This window comes from Acomys russatus, chromosome 5 (genome assembly GCF_903995435.1).
Source record: "Acomys russatus chromosome 5, mAcoRus1.1, whole genome shotgun sequence".
NCBI classification, from domain to species: domain Eukaryota; kingdom Metazoa; phylum Chordata; class Mammalia; order Rodentia; family Muridae; genus Acomys; species Acomys russatus.
This window is the reverse complement of record NC_067141.1, coordinates 13304716-13322323: the sequence shown is the minus strand read 5'-3', so window position 1 is coordinate 13322323 and position 17608 is coordinate 13304716. Positions and strand designations below refer to the sequence as shown.

The following is a 17608-nucleotide window of genomic DNA, read 5'->3' as shown; positions in this document are numbered from 1 at the left end:
TGTAAAGGGAAAGGAGGGTGGCGAACACCCCCCCCCCCCGGGGGCTTCTCATTGGCCTTCAAAGACTCAAAGGTCCTGGGTTTGCTGACAGAGCACCTCCAGGGCTGTGTAGCTAGAGATACTGGGTTAGCAGCCATGGTCTTAGCTATCACTGGAGGGAGTTGTTACTGCGCCGATCCAGCCGACTGGCAAGCCAGCATTTCTTACCAGTGTCCAGTTGTAGAAATAGGCTCAGGGTGCTTAGTAACCAGGGTGTGGATAAGCAGCTGGGAAATATCCAGGCTCCGGTTCTTTCTTTGCTCAGCTATGATTCTCTATAGTAACTGCCACTGATGTGCCGGCTGACTGCCCACCAGGGGCACTGGGAGCAGGCAGGCGATATTAGTCCCTGGAATCACGGCATCCCTGCAGCAGTGTGAGCCACAGACATAACCTCTTCCCTCTCCCCCATTCTTGCCAAAGCTTCTGGTAGATGCAGAACATTTCAGAGATGGAAGAGACCAGATTTTTCTGGAGTTAGATGTCCCGGTGGTTGGCACCTTGCCCTCCCTATGTGTCCTGTGGAATGGGTAGAGGTTGAAGGGACCCATCCTCCCAGTGTGCCCAGTTGCATCCCATCTTTTAAGCCACCAGGAAGGGAAGCATGGTTTTAATTGGCTTAGTTCAGTGATGGAGGCTCCAAAGCTCTGGGAGGTGAATGGACAGCTTCGCCTTTGGAACCTGCTGCCAGTGGACACAATGTAGCTGGAGGGATGAAAACAAGAAAGAGAAAGGCCCACCGGCTCTGGGTTTTTAATTGGCACCATTCTCCCACTGGCCCTCCAGCCCTCTTAGGACTGTTCGGGCGGCTGGGCGGCTGGGCCTGGGCGGCAAGAGATGGAGCCTTTCACAGTTTGAGACTGGTTTAAGTGGACCTGTATGGATTCCTGCAGGCACGTTGAAAGAGCAGGGCGCAATCACCGTTGGAGCAGCCCTGGGAACGCGATCAGCCACCTGCAAGTAGTGAATAGCCAGAGCTGCTGAAGCTGCCTGGGCTTAGGTGGCCCCGTGGCCCTGCCTTGCTACAAAGAAAAGAGTTTTGTAAAGCTGCAATTAATGTTTCTCCTTCCATCCATTGGAAGTTGCTTTCTTGCTTTCAGTCCTGCCAGTAGCCTCCTTGCTTCTCCATCAGCCCAGTGCCGCCACAGTTGATGGCGTCTCTCAAGACACATTCTTGTCAGGCACTGAAGGAGGGGCTGTTCTGTCTTTTGTGTGTCTTTTTTGCTCCCTCCCTTTCCAATACCCTCTCATGTTAGTAGTGAGAAAATAGGGCTGTGTAAGCGATTCTGGTGGGACAGTCCCTGAAGTCCCTGAATTCAGGACTGCCAGTTTTTCTTGCTTCTATGAAAACACTGAAGGTCTCACTTGGAAAGGACAGCGGTGGAGATCAGTAGGGAAAGGGCAGAAGTAAACCAGGAAGCAGAGAAGCAGTCAGCCTGGATGCCAGAGATGAGTGCCAGTTTTAAGAGGTGCCTCTCGACTCACCCCAGCCTGTCAGATAGTTACAGGGACATCCATGACTCCTGCAGGTTCTGCAGTGAAAACCAGACAGAGAAGACAACCTGTCTCCCTGGGGGTCACCGTCTCTCTACCCCACCTGTGAGCATCAGTCATTAGTGCCTATGGGTCTCTATGGGGCACTGGCCTACAGTATTCTGGTTTGAGTGACCATTGCTACCAAAGGATGTTAGCCAGTCCTGCTGCAATTGTGACTGAGCACAAAGGCTGTGAATTAGCCTGAACACCTGACTGCCAGGCCACCAAGGTAGCACCCATTCCAGGCAAGCTGTCCTGTAGGAAGGAGGTCTTAGCCTTGTGAAAGTAGCATCTAGGCCATGCCAAGCCACCCATCTCTTGAGGTTCAGTTGGATCTCTGCCCCGCTACCCTGCCCTCAAAGCTGGCCTTTTTTTTCCCCCCTTCTTAAACAACAATAGCCAAAGAAGATGTTGGCATGAGAGTGAGACAGTCCCCATGGACTTATCCGCATGCATGGCCCACTTTCCTGTACTTCATGAAACTATCCTTGGCTTCGTTACAGGACAGATGTCTGTGGCAGCCACACCCGACAGGGCAGGGCCCTCTGGGGTCCTTTAAATGCCCATGGATGCAGGTGCTGTGTTTTTAGGTCCTGCCAAACTTTTATACAGAAATGAACAAAAGGGAAAAAATAAACCTATCAGGAAATACACAATTGTATTGAGGTGTGTCCCTGGGAAAGTCAAAGCTGCAGAGACTTGCCCTGGCTAGCCCTTCCAGAGCCTGCAGTGGAGTCTGGGGTTGGGGCACATAGAGCTTCCACAGGCTCTGATCCTGCTGCATGTCCCCAAGGCCAGCTCAAGTGGAGCTGTGTGGCTGTCAGGAGCATGCTCCAGGGTGGGCCAGGCCCCACCACTGAGGCAGAGCCTTCCTCATTAACAGTCTCTTGGGGTTCTCCTGCCACCTTTCTTCTGGTCCAGAATCTCCACCTCTTGCTGGGATCTGCCCAGGGTCCAGCCTGCTATAGCAGACAATAGGGATCCCCCACACTGCAGGCCCCAGCCAGACTGCCCAGGAGTGTGACACCAGGGGCTCCCTCTCAGCCTCAGATCAGGTTGGAGAAATGGGAATTTATTTTATTTTATTTTATTTTTAGGCGAGAAGGCAGGTCATCCCAGCAGGCACCTGGAGGGCAAGAGTCTAAGGTGTCTCTTTCTCCAGGATCCCAAAATCAAGCAAGTGTTTTGTTTACTTCCAGGTAAAGCCCCAAGAAAGGTAACTCTCTCTAACAGGTCCTCCAATGCTCAGAGGACATCAAGGAGCCACATACTTCGTCCCTGCCACTCACCTCTGGCTCTGGGTGGAACCAGCTGAACCCAGAGAAGCAGAATGTGCCCAGGAATGTCCCGCTGCCCATGGGCATATCCCTAGCAATTGCCCTGCCCAGGCATGCCGGGACATGCCAGCCAAGCCCCGCTGGATGCTGCCCTGTACCTGCCTCATATGACTCTGGTGGTCACTGGGAGCCAGTGCGGCCCTTCTTTCCACAGCATGCCAGAGGTTCTACTTGTGAGTGGAGCGAGTGGGGGTGCCTCATTCTGCCTCACTTGGGGCTGTTCTCCATCACCTGGTACAGCTGGGCACCGTCAAGTGTTGTCTCAGCCCTTCTGAGCCACGCATCGTACATGATCTCATCTGAGCTTGGAAACAAGCCCTTTAACATCCGGTTTTGTTTCCCCATTTTACAGATTGCAAAGAGAAACTCAGCTGGCGTAAAGAGATACCAACTCTAAGGTTAGAGACAGGCTTTACCCCACGTGTACTTCCCTTCCTGACAGGGGCCTCACACATGTTAGGCAAGTGTTCACCACTGAACTTCACCCCAGCTCTTGGTCTGTCATTTTTAACCTCTCGTTGCTTCACCCACCCTCCCATCCATCTTTGAGCTGGCAAGCATCAGGTCAATTAATGTATACTGATTCTCTGGCAGAGGTCTTCAATTACGAAGGCAAGAACCCACTTGGATTCTGGCGGCCTACTCAGGCGTGGGGCTCCCGTGTGGAAGACACGTGATTCCCTCTACTGGGTAGAGAGGCTCCAGGGGGCCTTGGTTGGGGCAGGTTGGTGGACCTTTTAGCTAGCCTATGAAGTATAGTGAATTTCCAAAGGTAAGAGAGGCTTATGAGCATGGCGTGTGTGGAGGGGTGATTTTTGCCTAAGGAGCGTATACCGTGGAAGAGTTCAGCATGCCTAGGAAGGAAGCTGAGGAGAGCATTAGGGCACAGCTAAGATAGGAACTAGGCCACCAGGCCTCGTAGTAAGCCTTTGGCGTTGGAAGGAGGCATTTGCTTTTCTGTTTGAAGGCTTGAGGAAGAAGGTGCTAGAGCTACACAGAGCTAAGAGGACCATGTGACAACTTCAGAGACATACCTATTGGGTCTGGAGTGTGAGATAAGACCTGAATATGGCTGTTGGGAGACACTGTCATCATTCCTACAAGTTTGCTTTCGGATTTGGTGCCAGTTTCTCAAGTGGCATTGCAGTTGGTATCCATGCTGCAATCTGTCAAGACAGCATAGAAAACTCCTGTCGTGTAGGCCCTGTCCATGTAGACTCAAGCTCATGATGTGTCTCTTGGGGAGACTGGCCTAGAACAAGCAGGGCTTTCCTGGGTGGCCCCAATATGTGGTAGCCCAGAAGCAGAAGCCAGGAGCCCTTAGAGTGAGTTTACTTGCTATGAGGTCAGCAAGGTCAACCCTTGGAAGCACCTTTATGTAGAGGGCAGACAGAGACTCAGAGAAGCCCCCATGTGCCTGCTGCCCCCCCCCATCCCCGTCCCACCCCAGGTTGTATGCAGATCCCTCTTGGGATTTGGCCTGAGCAGGAGGGGAAACACACTGCCAGCCACAAAGGGCAGCCTTGGGGGGGTGGGGACTGCTTCTGACTCATCTCTGCTCAGGTGGGTAGGCCACAGGAATGATTTAACTGTTTCCATGATGCCTGCTTGCCTTTTCTTTAGGAGAGTTTCCCCCTCACCTCTTGAGCCTGGCACTTTGAACTTGGTCTCCGCGTCTCATCTGAAGGGGTAGAGATGTGACAGGTGAAACTGGGGGTCATTGCTACACACGTTGAAAGTGTAGACACCAGCCCAAGTGTGCCTTCCACATTTGCGCTGAACCCTGTGACAAGCCTGGGAACTTCTTACACACTCTGGAGATCTCCTGGGTTAGAAAGATGCTGTCTTGGGGGTCTAAAGAGCAACATTCTTCCCAGAAGGAGGGAAGAAGGCCCTTTCTAGCCCTGGGCAGGCAAGCAGATGCAGCAAGGACATTGGAACTTCAGAGCAGCAATATCTATCATGGTGCCCTGACCCTGTGTTCTGTAAGAGGGCCCAGTGGCCATGCTCAAGGCTATGGGGCTTACCATAAGCAGGCCAGTAAGTGTCCATGCAGCAGGTGTGGCCCCTGGCTCCTGTAGCTGTATTCCTGTTTTCTCATCATAACTCAGATTTAATTGGTGATTTTAGATTTTAAATTTGGTTTTTGTTGTGGTGGTTTTTTTGGTTTTGCTTTTGTTAAATTTTTTTATTTTAATTTTATTAATTTATTCAGATTACATCAATTGTTATCCCATTACTTGTATCCTCCTATTCCTCCCTCCCTCCTGCTTTCACCCTATTCCCCTCCCCTAGGTCTAAGACCGAGGGGGACCTCCTCCCCCACTATATGGCCATAGGCTATCAAGTCTCATCTTTCTTTGAGTGCCACCAGGCCTCCCCACCAAGGGGAGGTGGTCAGATATGGGTTGTTCTGTTTCTTTTCAAGACAGGGTTTCTCTGTGTAGCCCAGGTTGTCCTGGACTTGCTTTGTAGACCAGGCTGGCCTCAGGGATCTGCCTGCCTCTGCCTCTCAAGTGCTGGGATTAAAGGTGTGTGTGTCACCACGCCTGGCCCCGGTGGTCCTGCTTTTTGTTCGGCTTTATTTTTTGCGTGTTTGGGTTGGTTGCTTGGTTTGCCTTTTTTTTTTAAACACATAACTTTGTAAAGTTCTTACCAATAGAGACCAGGAAAGGAAAAGAGATGAACTTTGAAGGAGACACACTCGAAAGCTTTAACATACAGTAGAGTGGAGGCATCTTCTCTGAAGAATACAAGCTGCCTGGAGTTTTTTGTCCTTCATCCCTAACTTAGGATATCCTTTCCTCCAGAGGAGATAAATAATAAAGAACTATACAGACACATTTTTGGATAGCACATTCAAATTTGCTATTTAAGAATGGTACACAAAGACACCCTCATATTTTCTAAAGGCTCAATTTTCAATCACTGTGACAAAAATACCAGGGCACACTCCTCCACACCTACCTCTGAGCTGAGCTGCTAGGGCTCATGGAAGCGCTTAGCTTAGTGTTGTAAGGAACCTTCAGGTTGCTTGGTACAGTGGCTTAGCGACAACATCATTAAATACCCCCCCTCCCCCCCCCCCCCCCCGCTTTTGGCATCTTTGGACATGTACATGTTTTTTTTGTCATTCTTAACTCTTTCTTTAATGGCTCTGGATGTTGAGCTTTAGAGAGGAAGGCTAACCTCGGGAGTCTAAAGCAGTTCTCCTCTCTCCCTCTCAGCGCCTACAGCTTTCTGCTGTGATCTCTGGTCTGTACTTTATCTTGCAGACACTGCAAATGGGGAGCCAAGCCCCTGCTTTTAATACCCTCCTCACTTGGAATGCACTCCTCAACTAAAAACCATCTTCTGCTCGCTGCTTTGAGATGCCGTTGGCCCTGTATATTGTGCTGTGTCTACCTGGAGCATCGTCCCTGCTGTCTCGGCCTCCACTGACATGTGTTTGCTGTGCTTTTTCAGCTTTTGAGCCTTTGTTTGACCATCATATTTGTTATGGTGGTCTGTTAAGATTAGCCTGTATTGTTGGCCACAGAACTTTTCAGACTCATGTCATTTGCTTATTTTTCTATCAGAAAAAAAAAAAAAAAGAAAGAAAAAAGAAAGAAAGAAATAGCTGAGCTGGATGTGGTGGCACATATCTTTAGTTCCAGCACTCAGAAGGCAGAGGCAGGCAGCTCTTATATGAGTTTAAGGCCAGCCAAATCTACAAAGTGAGTTCCAGAGCTACTTCATAGAAAAACCCTGTCTTGAAAAAAACAACAAACAAAAACAAAAAGAAAGAAAGAAAGAAAGAAAAGATGAAACAAGAGAGAGAGAGAGAGAGAGAGAGAGAGAGAGAGAGTGAGAGCACAAGAGAGCATACATACACACTTGCACACTTACTCCTCGGCCTGTTCCAGAAGCTGTGAGATCTGATTGCATATCCATTAGCTGTGCAAATTAGGGCAAGTCTCAAGTCTCTTCCTCCTTCAGCCTTGACTGGCCCATCTCTAAAATGAGATGGTCGGTACCAGCCAAGACTCGCTCATCCAGTATGGATTCCCATTCTCTGAGTTACCTCCCATGAATAACAGTAGCCCAGACAACCAAGGCCTGTCATCCTCTCTGAGGGCCTAGGCTTACCTCTGTGCCCCTGAGTTGCTGTGGAAGCTGCTCCTGGACATTATGCTGGGCAGTACTGCCCTGAGGGCTGTGGGCTCAGGCAGCATTGGCCTCGAGCCAGATCTCTGTGTCCTTTGGAAAGGCCCCTTGACTTCTTTCTGTAAAGCAAAGAACCTTCTTAACACCAAACTGTGAGCAAAGTGGTTTCACAAACTCCTTCCTGAATTGTGTTGAGTGGAGTGTTCACTGAAGAAGCAAAATGTTTGTCTTCCAGTGGTGAGGGCTCAAGGAGGCCCTTGAAGTCGGCTTCCACACACACCCTCTGTGTTCAGGCATGCCACCTGCCGTCCTGGGGCCTGGAGCAGGAACAGCAACCACCATGTGTACTGTTGGGTGCCAGCAGAGAGGGGGCCCTGGCTAATTTCCATCCAGAAAACCTGCAGCGTTCTGGACTGCCAAGGTCTTTTCTTACCTGCAGAACTCTAAGTTTGGGGCCTTCCGTAGCCACACTGTGAGACAGTCCCTGAACTAGGCACCAGGGCACCATCAGGGTTCCCTGTATGGTTGGCAGGGAAGAGAGCGCAAATAGGAATTTGAGGTCGGCTCCGAAACGTGGTATCCGAGGCTGGGTTTAGTAGGGAAGGGAGAGCATGCCAGTGAAAGAAGAGAGGTTGGAGCTGGGTGGCCAGCACAGTTGGCAAGAGAGGAACTTCACATGACTGCAGGATCCAGAGCACATGTTGGGAGCAGTGAGTTGTCTGGAGCAGGGCCAGGCTCTGGCCTATCTGAAAGGTTTGGCCCAATGAGCATCACTCTAGCCAGCCCTTAAGGACTCTTTGAGTCAGGTGGTTGGTTAAGAAGGAGCCCTTCCCTGGCAACCCCTGTTTGATGCGTGACATCAGGGACACTGATGGACCCTTCCTTTTTTTCTCCTTGTATGTGGTCCTGGTATCTCTGGCTGAGGACACTGGCCCTAGGTCAGATCTTCACAGTCCCAGGTTCTTAGGAGGCTGTACCTGTAAGTGGACTGTTCCAAAAATGACACCCACCCCCAATGCTAGGTCATCTTCTTATTGTCCCTCCTACAGTCTGGACACGGAGTCTCCCAGCATTACCTAAGACTGGAGCATAGCTTATAAATATGACTAGAAAGTGGCCCCCAGATGTGCAGCAAGGGAGTTCCAGAGCAGAGACAGCCAAGGTCCGGAGTGGTTGTGGGTAGAACGGTTCCTTCCTAAAGGGCACTCTCTAAGCCTTGTGGGTGCTTTTCCTAGGGTGGCTCTGAGAATGGCATGGTTTAGCAGCCATACAGCTTGCCTGGCTTTGACTGTACCTGGGTCTTCCTGGCCTGGAGGCAGTTGCCAGTTCTGAAGCACATCGAGTCTCCTAGTCATTGTCAGGGGACAAATGACTGCCTGAGCTGACATAGGCCCTGTAGTCTGTCACCCGCTGGTGTGGGTCCTGAGAGGGGCCACAGTCTCACAGCGTGAAACAGATGCTTGCAGGAATATTTGCTGGTTTCCTGCAGAGGGACACTGGGGGTAGCAGCAGCCCAGAGAGAAGGTAGGAACCTGCCAGGGACAGGGCTGGCTTCCACTTACCTGGCATTTACTGCCCCCATCAGTCTGTTGGCTTCTAGAACCCGTGGTGTAGGAAGAGTCCAGAGTCTATGGTGCCAAGTCAGTGGTGCTATCAGGGTCCCCGAGGCGCACCTCTTATTTCAGTTCCGATTCTCAGTCCCTGGCATCCTGGCTCCCACCCAGGTTTTCCAGCCAGCATTCCCTACATTCCAGTCTCCAAAAGGCCCAGAGGTGAGCACTACATAGAAGTGGCTTGAGCACTGTGTTGTTGATCCTGCTTAAGAGTATGTATGTGGGGGCTGGAGAGATGGCTCAGAGGTTAGGAGCACTGACTGCTCTTCCAAAGGTCACGAGTTCAATTCCCAGCACCCACATGGCGGCTCACAACCATCTATAACGAAATCTGTATACATAATAAATAAATAAATCTTTAAAAAAAAAAAAAACAAAGAGTATGTATGTGTCAAAAGCCAGGCATGGTGGCCTTTAATCCCAGCACTCAGGAGGCAGTGCAGGTGGATCTCTGCGAGTTTGCGGCTAGCCAGAGCTACACAGTGAGATTCTGTCTCAAAAATAAATAAACAAATCAAAACCCAACCCAGGGAAACTACAGGCTTTGTCAGGCCCAACACAAAGGAGACATAGAGAACTTGTCTCGTGGTCTGTTGTTTTTAGACGGCGCTTGCATAGTTCTGTTGTGTAAGTGTCTGCGTGAGGAGGAAGTGCCTCCACTCAGGCACATCGAAGGACCCAGCCTTATGCAAGGCCAGCTGGAGGCAGGCTGCCCACCTGGCCCCTTCCTCCCCCCACAGAGTGTTCTTTTGGTTGTTGTGGTGTCTAAGAAGGATTTCAGGCAGCTCTACCACCTATAACATAGAGAGGGATATGACGTTTGGGCTTTTAATCTTTATTTATGTGTTTGTGTATGTACAGATGCACGTGTGTGTGTGTGTTTGTGTGTGTGTGTTCAGATGTGCATGCATGTGTGCATGTGTGTGTGTGTGTGTGTGTGTGTGTGTACACGTGTAGAAGCCAGAGGTTAAACTTAGGTGATGCTTCTCAGTTGCGATCCTGTTTATTTTTCATTTATTCAATTCATCCTCTTGTGTATGTACGTATGCTTTCGTGAGTCTGTACGTACCATACGTGTGCAGCAGCATGTGGGGGCCCAGAACGGGCATAAGATCCCCTAGAACAGGAGTTGCATGTGGTTTTATAAACTGACATGTGGGCTCCTGGAATCAAAGCCAGTCCTCTGCAAGAGCAACATTTGCATTTAACCACTGAGCTGTCTCTCCAGCCCCCATGCCTTGTTTTTTTTGACAGGGCCTCTCTCTAGCCTTCATAATTAGGTCACCCTGCCTAGCCTGTAAGCCTGAAGGATCTACATGTCCTTGGTCCCTAGTTCTGGGATTATAAGCATGCAATACCACACCTGGCTTTTAAAACAAAGATTAAGACGGAAAAAAAAAAAAAAACCAAACAAACAAAAAAAAAGAAAAACAAACAAACAAAAAAAACCAACAGGGATTGTGGAGATCCAACTCAGGTCCTTGTGCTTGTGTGCCAAGCATTTTAGTGACTGAGCCATCTCCCCAGTCCCATAACAAAAGAGGGAAATGGCATTAGAAAGAAAAGCAAGGGGCTGAAGAGATGGCTCAGAGGTTAAGAGCACCTCTTCCAAAGGTCCTGAGTTCAATTCCCAGCAACCACATGTTGGCTTACAATCATCTATAAAAAGATCTGGTGCCCTCTTCTGGTGTGCAGGTATACATGCAGGTATAATACTGTGTATATAATAAATAAATAAATCTTTTTTTAAAAAAGGAAAGAAAAGAAAGGAAGAGAAGCAAGCATGGCAGTCATGAAGAGTGGTGGCTGCAGAGGGACTGGGCACTTTTTTTTTTCTAAGAAAAAACATGTTTATACCTGGTGAACTTAGCCTATTACTGTCAGACGTGGTCATGCAGGATTTGTGCTTAGACCACAGCCTGCTCAAGGCATGGTGTCTCCAGCAGCCATGGCTCTCTGGCAGACTCAAGGCTGCTGGTACGCATAACTGGACTCTTGACAGGGCCCAGCAGCAGCATCTGCTCAGGGCTCGGCATTTCTGCTCTGGAGGGAACAGAGGCACTGGAGAGTTAATGTGTGACAGACCCCGTGGTCACACATGCTGAGTCTGGGTACCATGTTTCTGTTCCAAGAAGCAGAGCTGAGGATTATTAAGCAGGTGGTTGGTGATGAGAGGACAAGGAAGACCCCAGGACTGAGAAAGGCCCCGTTGAGAGGCAACACAGGAGTTGCAACTCTGCCTGGGGCCCAGGTATTGTGGCTAGCACTTGAGATGTCATTCTACTGGTTGCAGGACAGCACTTCTTTCACCTGTGACTGTCCTTCTGGAGCTGGGGCTGCCCCTTCGAGGAAGCTGTCCACTGGGCTTGCTAGCCCGCAGCCATTCTGAAAGGGCCAGCTGTGAACAGTAACCAAGCAATGGCGTGTAGGTGCTTCTGTGGGCCAAGGAAACTAGGTTGGGATATGAGCAGTCCACCCCGACCCCCAGTTTGCCTCTCCTTGTCATGGCATTCCTTATGATAGGCCGTTGAAACAGCTGGACTAACACAACAGTGCCTTTCCCAGGTAAGGGTCCAGGAAGCAAGGCCATGGGGCAGCAGAGAAGCCCAGACCCTGTGCTGTAGAATCTAGGCTGCCTGTGCTCTTACTCTGAGGCCTATAACAAGGGTGAGAAGGATGCTGTGCCATCTGTTCTTAGGCATCCACCCCCACCAGCTGGCCTGTCTGTGTCCCCAGATGCCCACTTCTAAGTATGAGGGACAGGGCTTATAAGCTTGGGGCCCTTGGCACCCAGGCAGTATTCCCTGGGGCAGGCAGGCAGTGGGGGGAGCGGGGTGAGTTGCTTGTCACCTGCTCTGTTCAGGCCTTCTTTAGTCTTCCGTGTCACCGCTGAGGAAACAGACGGTTAGAAGATCTTTCTGAGGTCCCATCGTCATGCTTGACATGTTGGCCCAGAGCACCTGGGGAAAGGACAGGCTGATCCGGCACAAACCCTTGGCTGAGCAGTCACCCTGTCTAGGCAGCAGGGACATGGGTATGTTGAGTTGACATGCTTCCCTCAGGGGATTGGGTTTCAGTTTATACCAGGAAAGCAAGGACCCGGGAAGCAAGCCACCTTTATTCTTGCCCAGGCCAGAGCCTCCTACCCAGAAGGAAAATGTTGGGACAAGTCCGTGCACAGAAAGGCCCTGCAGCTGGGAGAAGAGACATCAGTGTTTTCCTGCTGACAAGCGCAAGGGGGCTGGGGCTGGGGGCTGAGCTAGAGAGCCAGGCTAGAACGGCAGCATTGGCCTCTGCTGTGGCTGCCTAGAGCTAAAGTTTGCCTGGTAGAAAAGCACCCCAGACACAGCTTTGTTCTGTAATCCCTCTTGAGGACTTGATAAGAGTGGGCTCAGCCTCTCTGTCCATAAAGACAGTTCCCACTGAGCCTGTCAGCTAAGCAGTCCGTAAGAAGCGGGGAGCCCATCCATGAGCCTCAAGAACAGAAGTTGTTAGGTGAGTCACAGTATGTCCTAGAGCAGCAATTTCAACTTGGAATTAGATGGTCACGTGGCACTTTGAACTTCACCACTCTGTGCTTTCCCCCAGACCTCCCTGAGGAGACACAGGCCTCTAGGCTACCAACAGGCCCGTGCAGCACTCAGTCTTACCCAGAGCACCGTAGGAGAGGGTAGGCGGGCACTGCTGAGGATGTGGTGGGCTGGAGCATGGGTGAACTCCAAGCATGACTCTGCCTAGGTGGGATAAGATTCTGCACAGAGGCCTGGAGAGATGGCTTAGAGGTTAAGAGCACCAACTTGCTCTTCCAGAGGTCCCGAGGTCCCCAGAGGTGGCTCACAGCCACCTATAATGAGATCTGATGTCCTCTTCTGGCCTTTAGGTGTACATGCAGGTAGAGCACTATATACATAATAATAAATAAATAAATCTTTTTTTAAAAAAAGATTCTGCACAGATAGCTCGCTAGCCCACCGTGGCAGTCACATTGCTCCCTGGCAGGTGAGACATACCACCAGATGGAGCATTCAGTAGTGGGTCTTGTTTTTCACTGTGGCCAAATGACGGAATTTTGAGTCATCAGAATTTTCCAAGTGACACTGGCTTTGTAGGCAGGGAACAGATAGATGACTCTGAGGATTATTGCGGGGGGGGGGTGGATTCTATGGTGTTCTGTAGTTTGCCTGGGACAAAATGCACCACCCAGACCTTGTAGCTTCCCACTCTGCTATGAAACAAGAGAATCTCGGTTATCACAGATGGCTGGGGGAGGGATGGCCCCAGGATGCCCTTGGCCACCCATATTTAACAGACAGGCCAATGTTCAGGGGTTGAGGTAACTTGCCTGAAGCCATGATGCCATATGAGGCAGACCCTGCTTCTGAAACGGCCTGTGTGACCTTGGTACTTCCTGGGTCCAGCAAATGGGTCCCCAACACCCTAGTATGTGCTATGTCACATGCTTAACTTAACCGCTATGTTTTCACTGTAACAGCAAGCCCTTAGAGTCAGTAACTTAGGAATAAAGAGTGGGCTTTGGATCCAGAGGCCAGGAAAGGCTGTCATCTCTGCACTAAGGTGCCACATCTGCTGGGGATTGCTTCTTCACAGGTGGCACCTTCTCATAGGGGGAGAGAGATGTGGTTCCTTGGGCCTAATAGAATTGATCCTCAACTCAACAGGGATTCCAGCCCTGGGACCTAAACACCCTCCAATGACCCCCACTTCTTGATACTTTCAGCATCGACATATGAATTTGGGACACACAAGTCCGACCACATATGCTGTTTCATTGGCTACAAAGTTGGGACCTGTTAGCTGTGCTTTAAACCACCTGCTGGGCAAGATCAGGATGAGACAGGAATAGTTCTGGCAGTATGAGGAGAGCACGGCCCTGGAACTCTGGGCAGGGGACATTTCTGTTGGGGCCTACCCCAAGGCCACTGCCCTTGTGTACTTTTCAGCTCACAGAAAACAGCGAGGCACGTTCTTGCATCTGGCACACTGGATAGAAGTGGGGACACTCAAGTGCTGCTGGTGTCACTCACACAGGACAGGCAGTGAGCACTTGAAACACTCAGGTGCTCTCTGTCCATTGCTGTTTACTCACACACACACCTGTTCAGGCAAAAGGATGCACTGTGTAGCCAGGGATACAGGAGAGTGGGTTGGGCACTGCGGGTTCCCCCAAGTCCTTGACTAGTCCTAGCCTCACCCCTAGGCCTTCTCCATCCATGCAGCCTGGACCTAGCAAAGTACTGCCGGTGCTGAGCCATCTTCCTCTCTTGTGCCTTGCTTTCTCACTCAGCTCAGGCCAGTAGCCTGGAAGGCAGAGGGACTTCTAAAGCGCGTCCGGGTGTTGCTGTAGCAATGAAGGAAGGTGTCCCATTGACTACGGGGCTATAGCAGATATCAACTCCCAGCATTGGCAGGGTCTTAACAGCTGTCTGGGGGTCCTCTGGCCTAGGCCTGCATCTCAGGACCAGATGTTGGCCCAACCTTCCCTGAAACCCAAAGCTGAGCCCCTCAGCACCTCAGCCTGGTCCTTTCTCTTTTATTTATTTCTTGACATTTATTTCTTAGGCACATGCGGGGGGGGGGGGGGCGTGTTGTGCTATGGTGACCTTGTGGATGTCAGAGGACAACTTTTGGGGATCAGTTTTCTCCTTCCACCATGGGAGTTCTAGGAATTGAACTCAGGTCATCAGGCTTGGTGGCAAGCGCCTTTAACCACTGGGCCATCTTTTCAGCCCTTCCTTTCTTTTTTAATTGAAAGATCCCAAGAAAAGTGAACCCTTCAAAGGGTGGTGTCTTTTGTATCAGGAGCAGTGTGCGACTGTGACAGCCACAGCCACTTTCCCCTAGAGAGAGAGCACCTTTCATCCTCTGTCTGTTGAGCCTGTCCTAATAGCCTGTTTGCTGTGGTGGCCCGCAGACATCTTTAGTTCCAAAGCAACACACAAACACTTTGGCCTTTGAAAGGATTGGGGCCCTTGGGACAAGCCTGCGCTTTTCATCGCTTTTCATCGGCAGGCGAGAGGCAGCAGGTGCTATTAGGTTCCTGTGCACTGAGGAGAAACCAAAACCTGCTCCTCTTTCCCCAGTTGCTGCAGAGCCTTTGCGGGAAGTCAGCCGGGCACGGGTGCTCCTCCCTGCCACAGCCCCTATCCATGTCTGCTTAGGAGACCCACATCTGAATTGCGTTGTTGAATCAACTGTTCGGTGGCACCACTGTGCAGTGTCAGGCCTGACAACGCTTGTCCTGTGACTTAGAACAGGGTTGGCTTTGATGATGTTGTCAGTCACACCTGGTGCCCCACCAGGGAGAAGCTCTTGTGCAGCCATGCTTCCCCTCTGGGGCTATTAGAGGCCCAACAATTCATGTGGGGACCATAACATCTCTTTTAGATGAGGCTGCTGAGGCCCCCAACTGGTGAGGGCTAGAAGCAGCTGGAGCCCAGTCCTCTTCCTGCTGATCAGTGTGGGTCAAAACCCCTATCCTCTAGATATTAGCATTTTCAGCTTCAGGCAGAACCAGAACCAAGAACTCACATAAAATCTGATAATGGTTCTGATAATATCCAATTAAGACATCAGATAAAAAGCCCGGTGTGGTGGCGCATGCCTGTAATCCCAGCACTTGGGGAGGCAGAGGCAGGGGGATCGATGTGAATTCGAGGCCAGCCTGGACTACAAAGTGAGTCCAAGACAGCTAAGGCCACACAGAGAAACCCTGTCTCAAAAAAACAAAACAAAAGAGATCAGATAAAGATCTCCAGCACCCCCATCCCTCCCCACCCCACCCCACCCCACCCCATCTCACACTGGTCAAGGGAAGTGGGTGGGGTGGGGATTATGGCAGCAGTATAGCCTGGTTATCGGTCCATCTAAGCTGGTCCCCTTCTCATAGGCAATGTGACATTGTGTTAGTGAGCTCACTCCCACTCTAGTCTGTGTCTCTTGTCTAAAAGGACATGTGGGATCTGGGTCACTTGCTGGTTTTATTTAATAACTGTATAGCTGTTGGGAGTCATGTCCTGGCTGGGGGTGTAGTTCAGTGGTAGAGGGTATACTTAGCACACTCATTCTGGTTGGATCCAACCACCAAGAAAACAAACCAAAAAAAACTTTGTTTTTTTTTTTCACACATACCGTAAGCTGCCTTCTCAGACTCAGTCAAAACCTCAGGAAAAAATACATATCGTCACAGAGTGTGAAGAGCACAGTATTGGCAGCTACCGATTGGCATTTCCATCCCACTGGGTGTCATCTGAACCCAAAGCTGACTGCACACATGATTTTAGATAAAGATTTGCACGCTGAGGAGGGAGAGGCCCTAGAACCAACCCTGGACAAGGGCTATCAGGAATGAAATGGCCTCAGCAAGGATCAGACACCTTGTTGCCAGACCACCCGTCCAAGAGTCTGGGGTCTCCTAGAAATGCCACGAGTGGCCCTGTCTCGCTGCAGCCGCCCACAAGTGAGGCCTCACCACACGGTTGCCCTTTCTGTAGCGACTGCCTGCAGTTGTACACCTTTTAGCAGCACAGTGGCCAGTGCCTGGGGTTTACTCCTTCACGAACCATTCTCACACGTGGTGGTCATGCTACAGCCGAGCAGATTAAACGGCAGCCAGGCTTTGTGTGGCTTTGTAGGGTGTACGGACTGAGGTTCCAGAGTGAGCCCGGCCCCTTCAGTGACCAGCGTGTTTCTTCCTCCACAGAACTGTCAGACCTTCAGCAGCCTCAGTTGCCTGAGCACAGGGGTGGAAGACCACAGCTCCCAGGGCCCCTTTGCCCTCGTCAGCAGTACCCGATCCTGGACCGCATTGCTCTCAGCCTCCAGCCCCGGGGGCAGGACCCCTGTTGGGACCCCAGTTCCTGAGCCTGTTCCCCACTCCTTTGATGACCACTTCACCTGCCAGGAGGACCTATCCTGTGAGGAGTCAGATGGCTACAGTCTGGATGAGGACTGCTGCCGGAAGCAGGAGGCAGCCCCAGCCTGGCGGGACCGCGGTGGCGCCTGCACGGACAGCCTCTGCTCTCTAGACGGCGAGCTGGACATTGAGCAGATAGAGAACAACTGAGGAGGGGGCTGAGGGGTGGGGGGTGGGCTTTGCAATGGATGGGCCTTCCCCAAGGCCTTAGGTGGTCACTCCAAGGGGGATCCTGGCTCCTGGATCTGGCAAACGCTCCCCAAAAGGAGCCCGTCCATTTCCCAGGAGTTGATATCACCCTGCAGTGTCCAAATTTGTGAAGGCAAACCTGGCCACACCTCACAGGCAACAGCTGCCCCACCCACCCACCCCTGCCCCACACCAGTTCCATGGAACTGCTATAGTCCAAGAACAGGATTTTGGTGTGGTCTCCTCCTCTTTGTTGCTTATGGAGTGCTGGGCAGCCACTGTTCGGTAGGGTTGGGCCAGCTGCATCCCCCAGGTAGGGTGCCAGGGGCCCAAGCTCCTTATGGCCTCGCTCAGGTTCCTTCTAGGGAGTTACCCAAAGCCTCATTTACTTAGTTTACTCCGTGCCTTCTCTCCCAGGTCTCCCCGTCCCAGGCTTGGGAAGGTTCGGGAGACACCTCCTGTAGTGACACCAGACCGTGTGGCCTTAATCCATTTGGGGCACTGGCAGGGATTCTAGGATAATCCATGTCCCATTTTTTTCGGGACCAGGGGATATAGGTCAGGGATGACCAGAGGCCATCCATACTGGGTAGGCATTTGGTGGTTGTGTTGACTGAAAGGTGGGCCCATCAACTCTCCCATGTCACCAAGAGTCACCCACACCTCTGCCACCTCAGGGGCTGCCTTGGCAAGGCTGTCCTTGGCAGCCTTCCTACTGTCCCCAGTCTCTGAGGGCTGAGCTCAGTGGATTCAGCTGAGTGTAGAGATGTCAGTGACAAGATGACCTCCTCTTCATAGTGTCCTCAGGAGCTACA

General features: G+C 51.2%; 1 protein-coding gene across 1 annotated transcript in view; it reads left to right on the top strand.

Annotated features, from left to right (window-relative positions):
• The window catches only part of Fam53b (family with sequence similarity 53 member B), a 62533-nt gene extending 45773 nt beyond the window's left edge, over nt 1-16760 (top strand). Inside the window, exon 4 of the mRNA XM_051145456.1 lies at nt 16392-16760. Coding sequence (XP_051001413.1) covers nt 16392-16754 — 363 coding nt within the window. The 3' untranslated portion in view covers nt 16755-16760. The remainder of the gene's footprint in view (nt 1-16391) is intronic.
• The last annotated feature ends 848 nt before the right edge of the window (nt 16761-17608 follow it).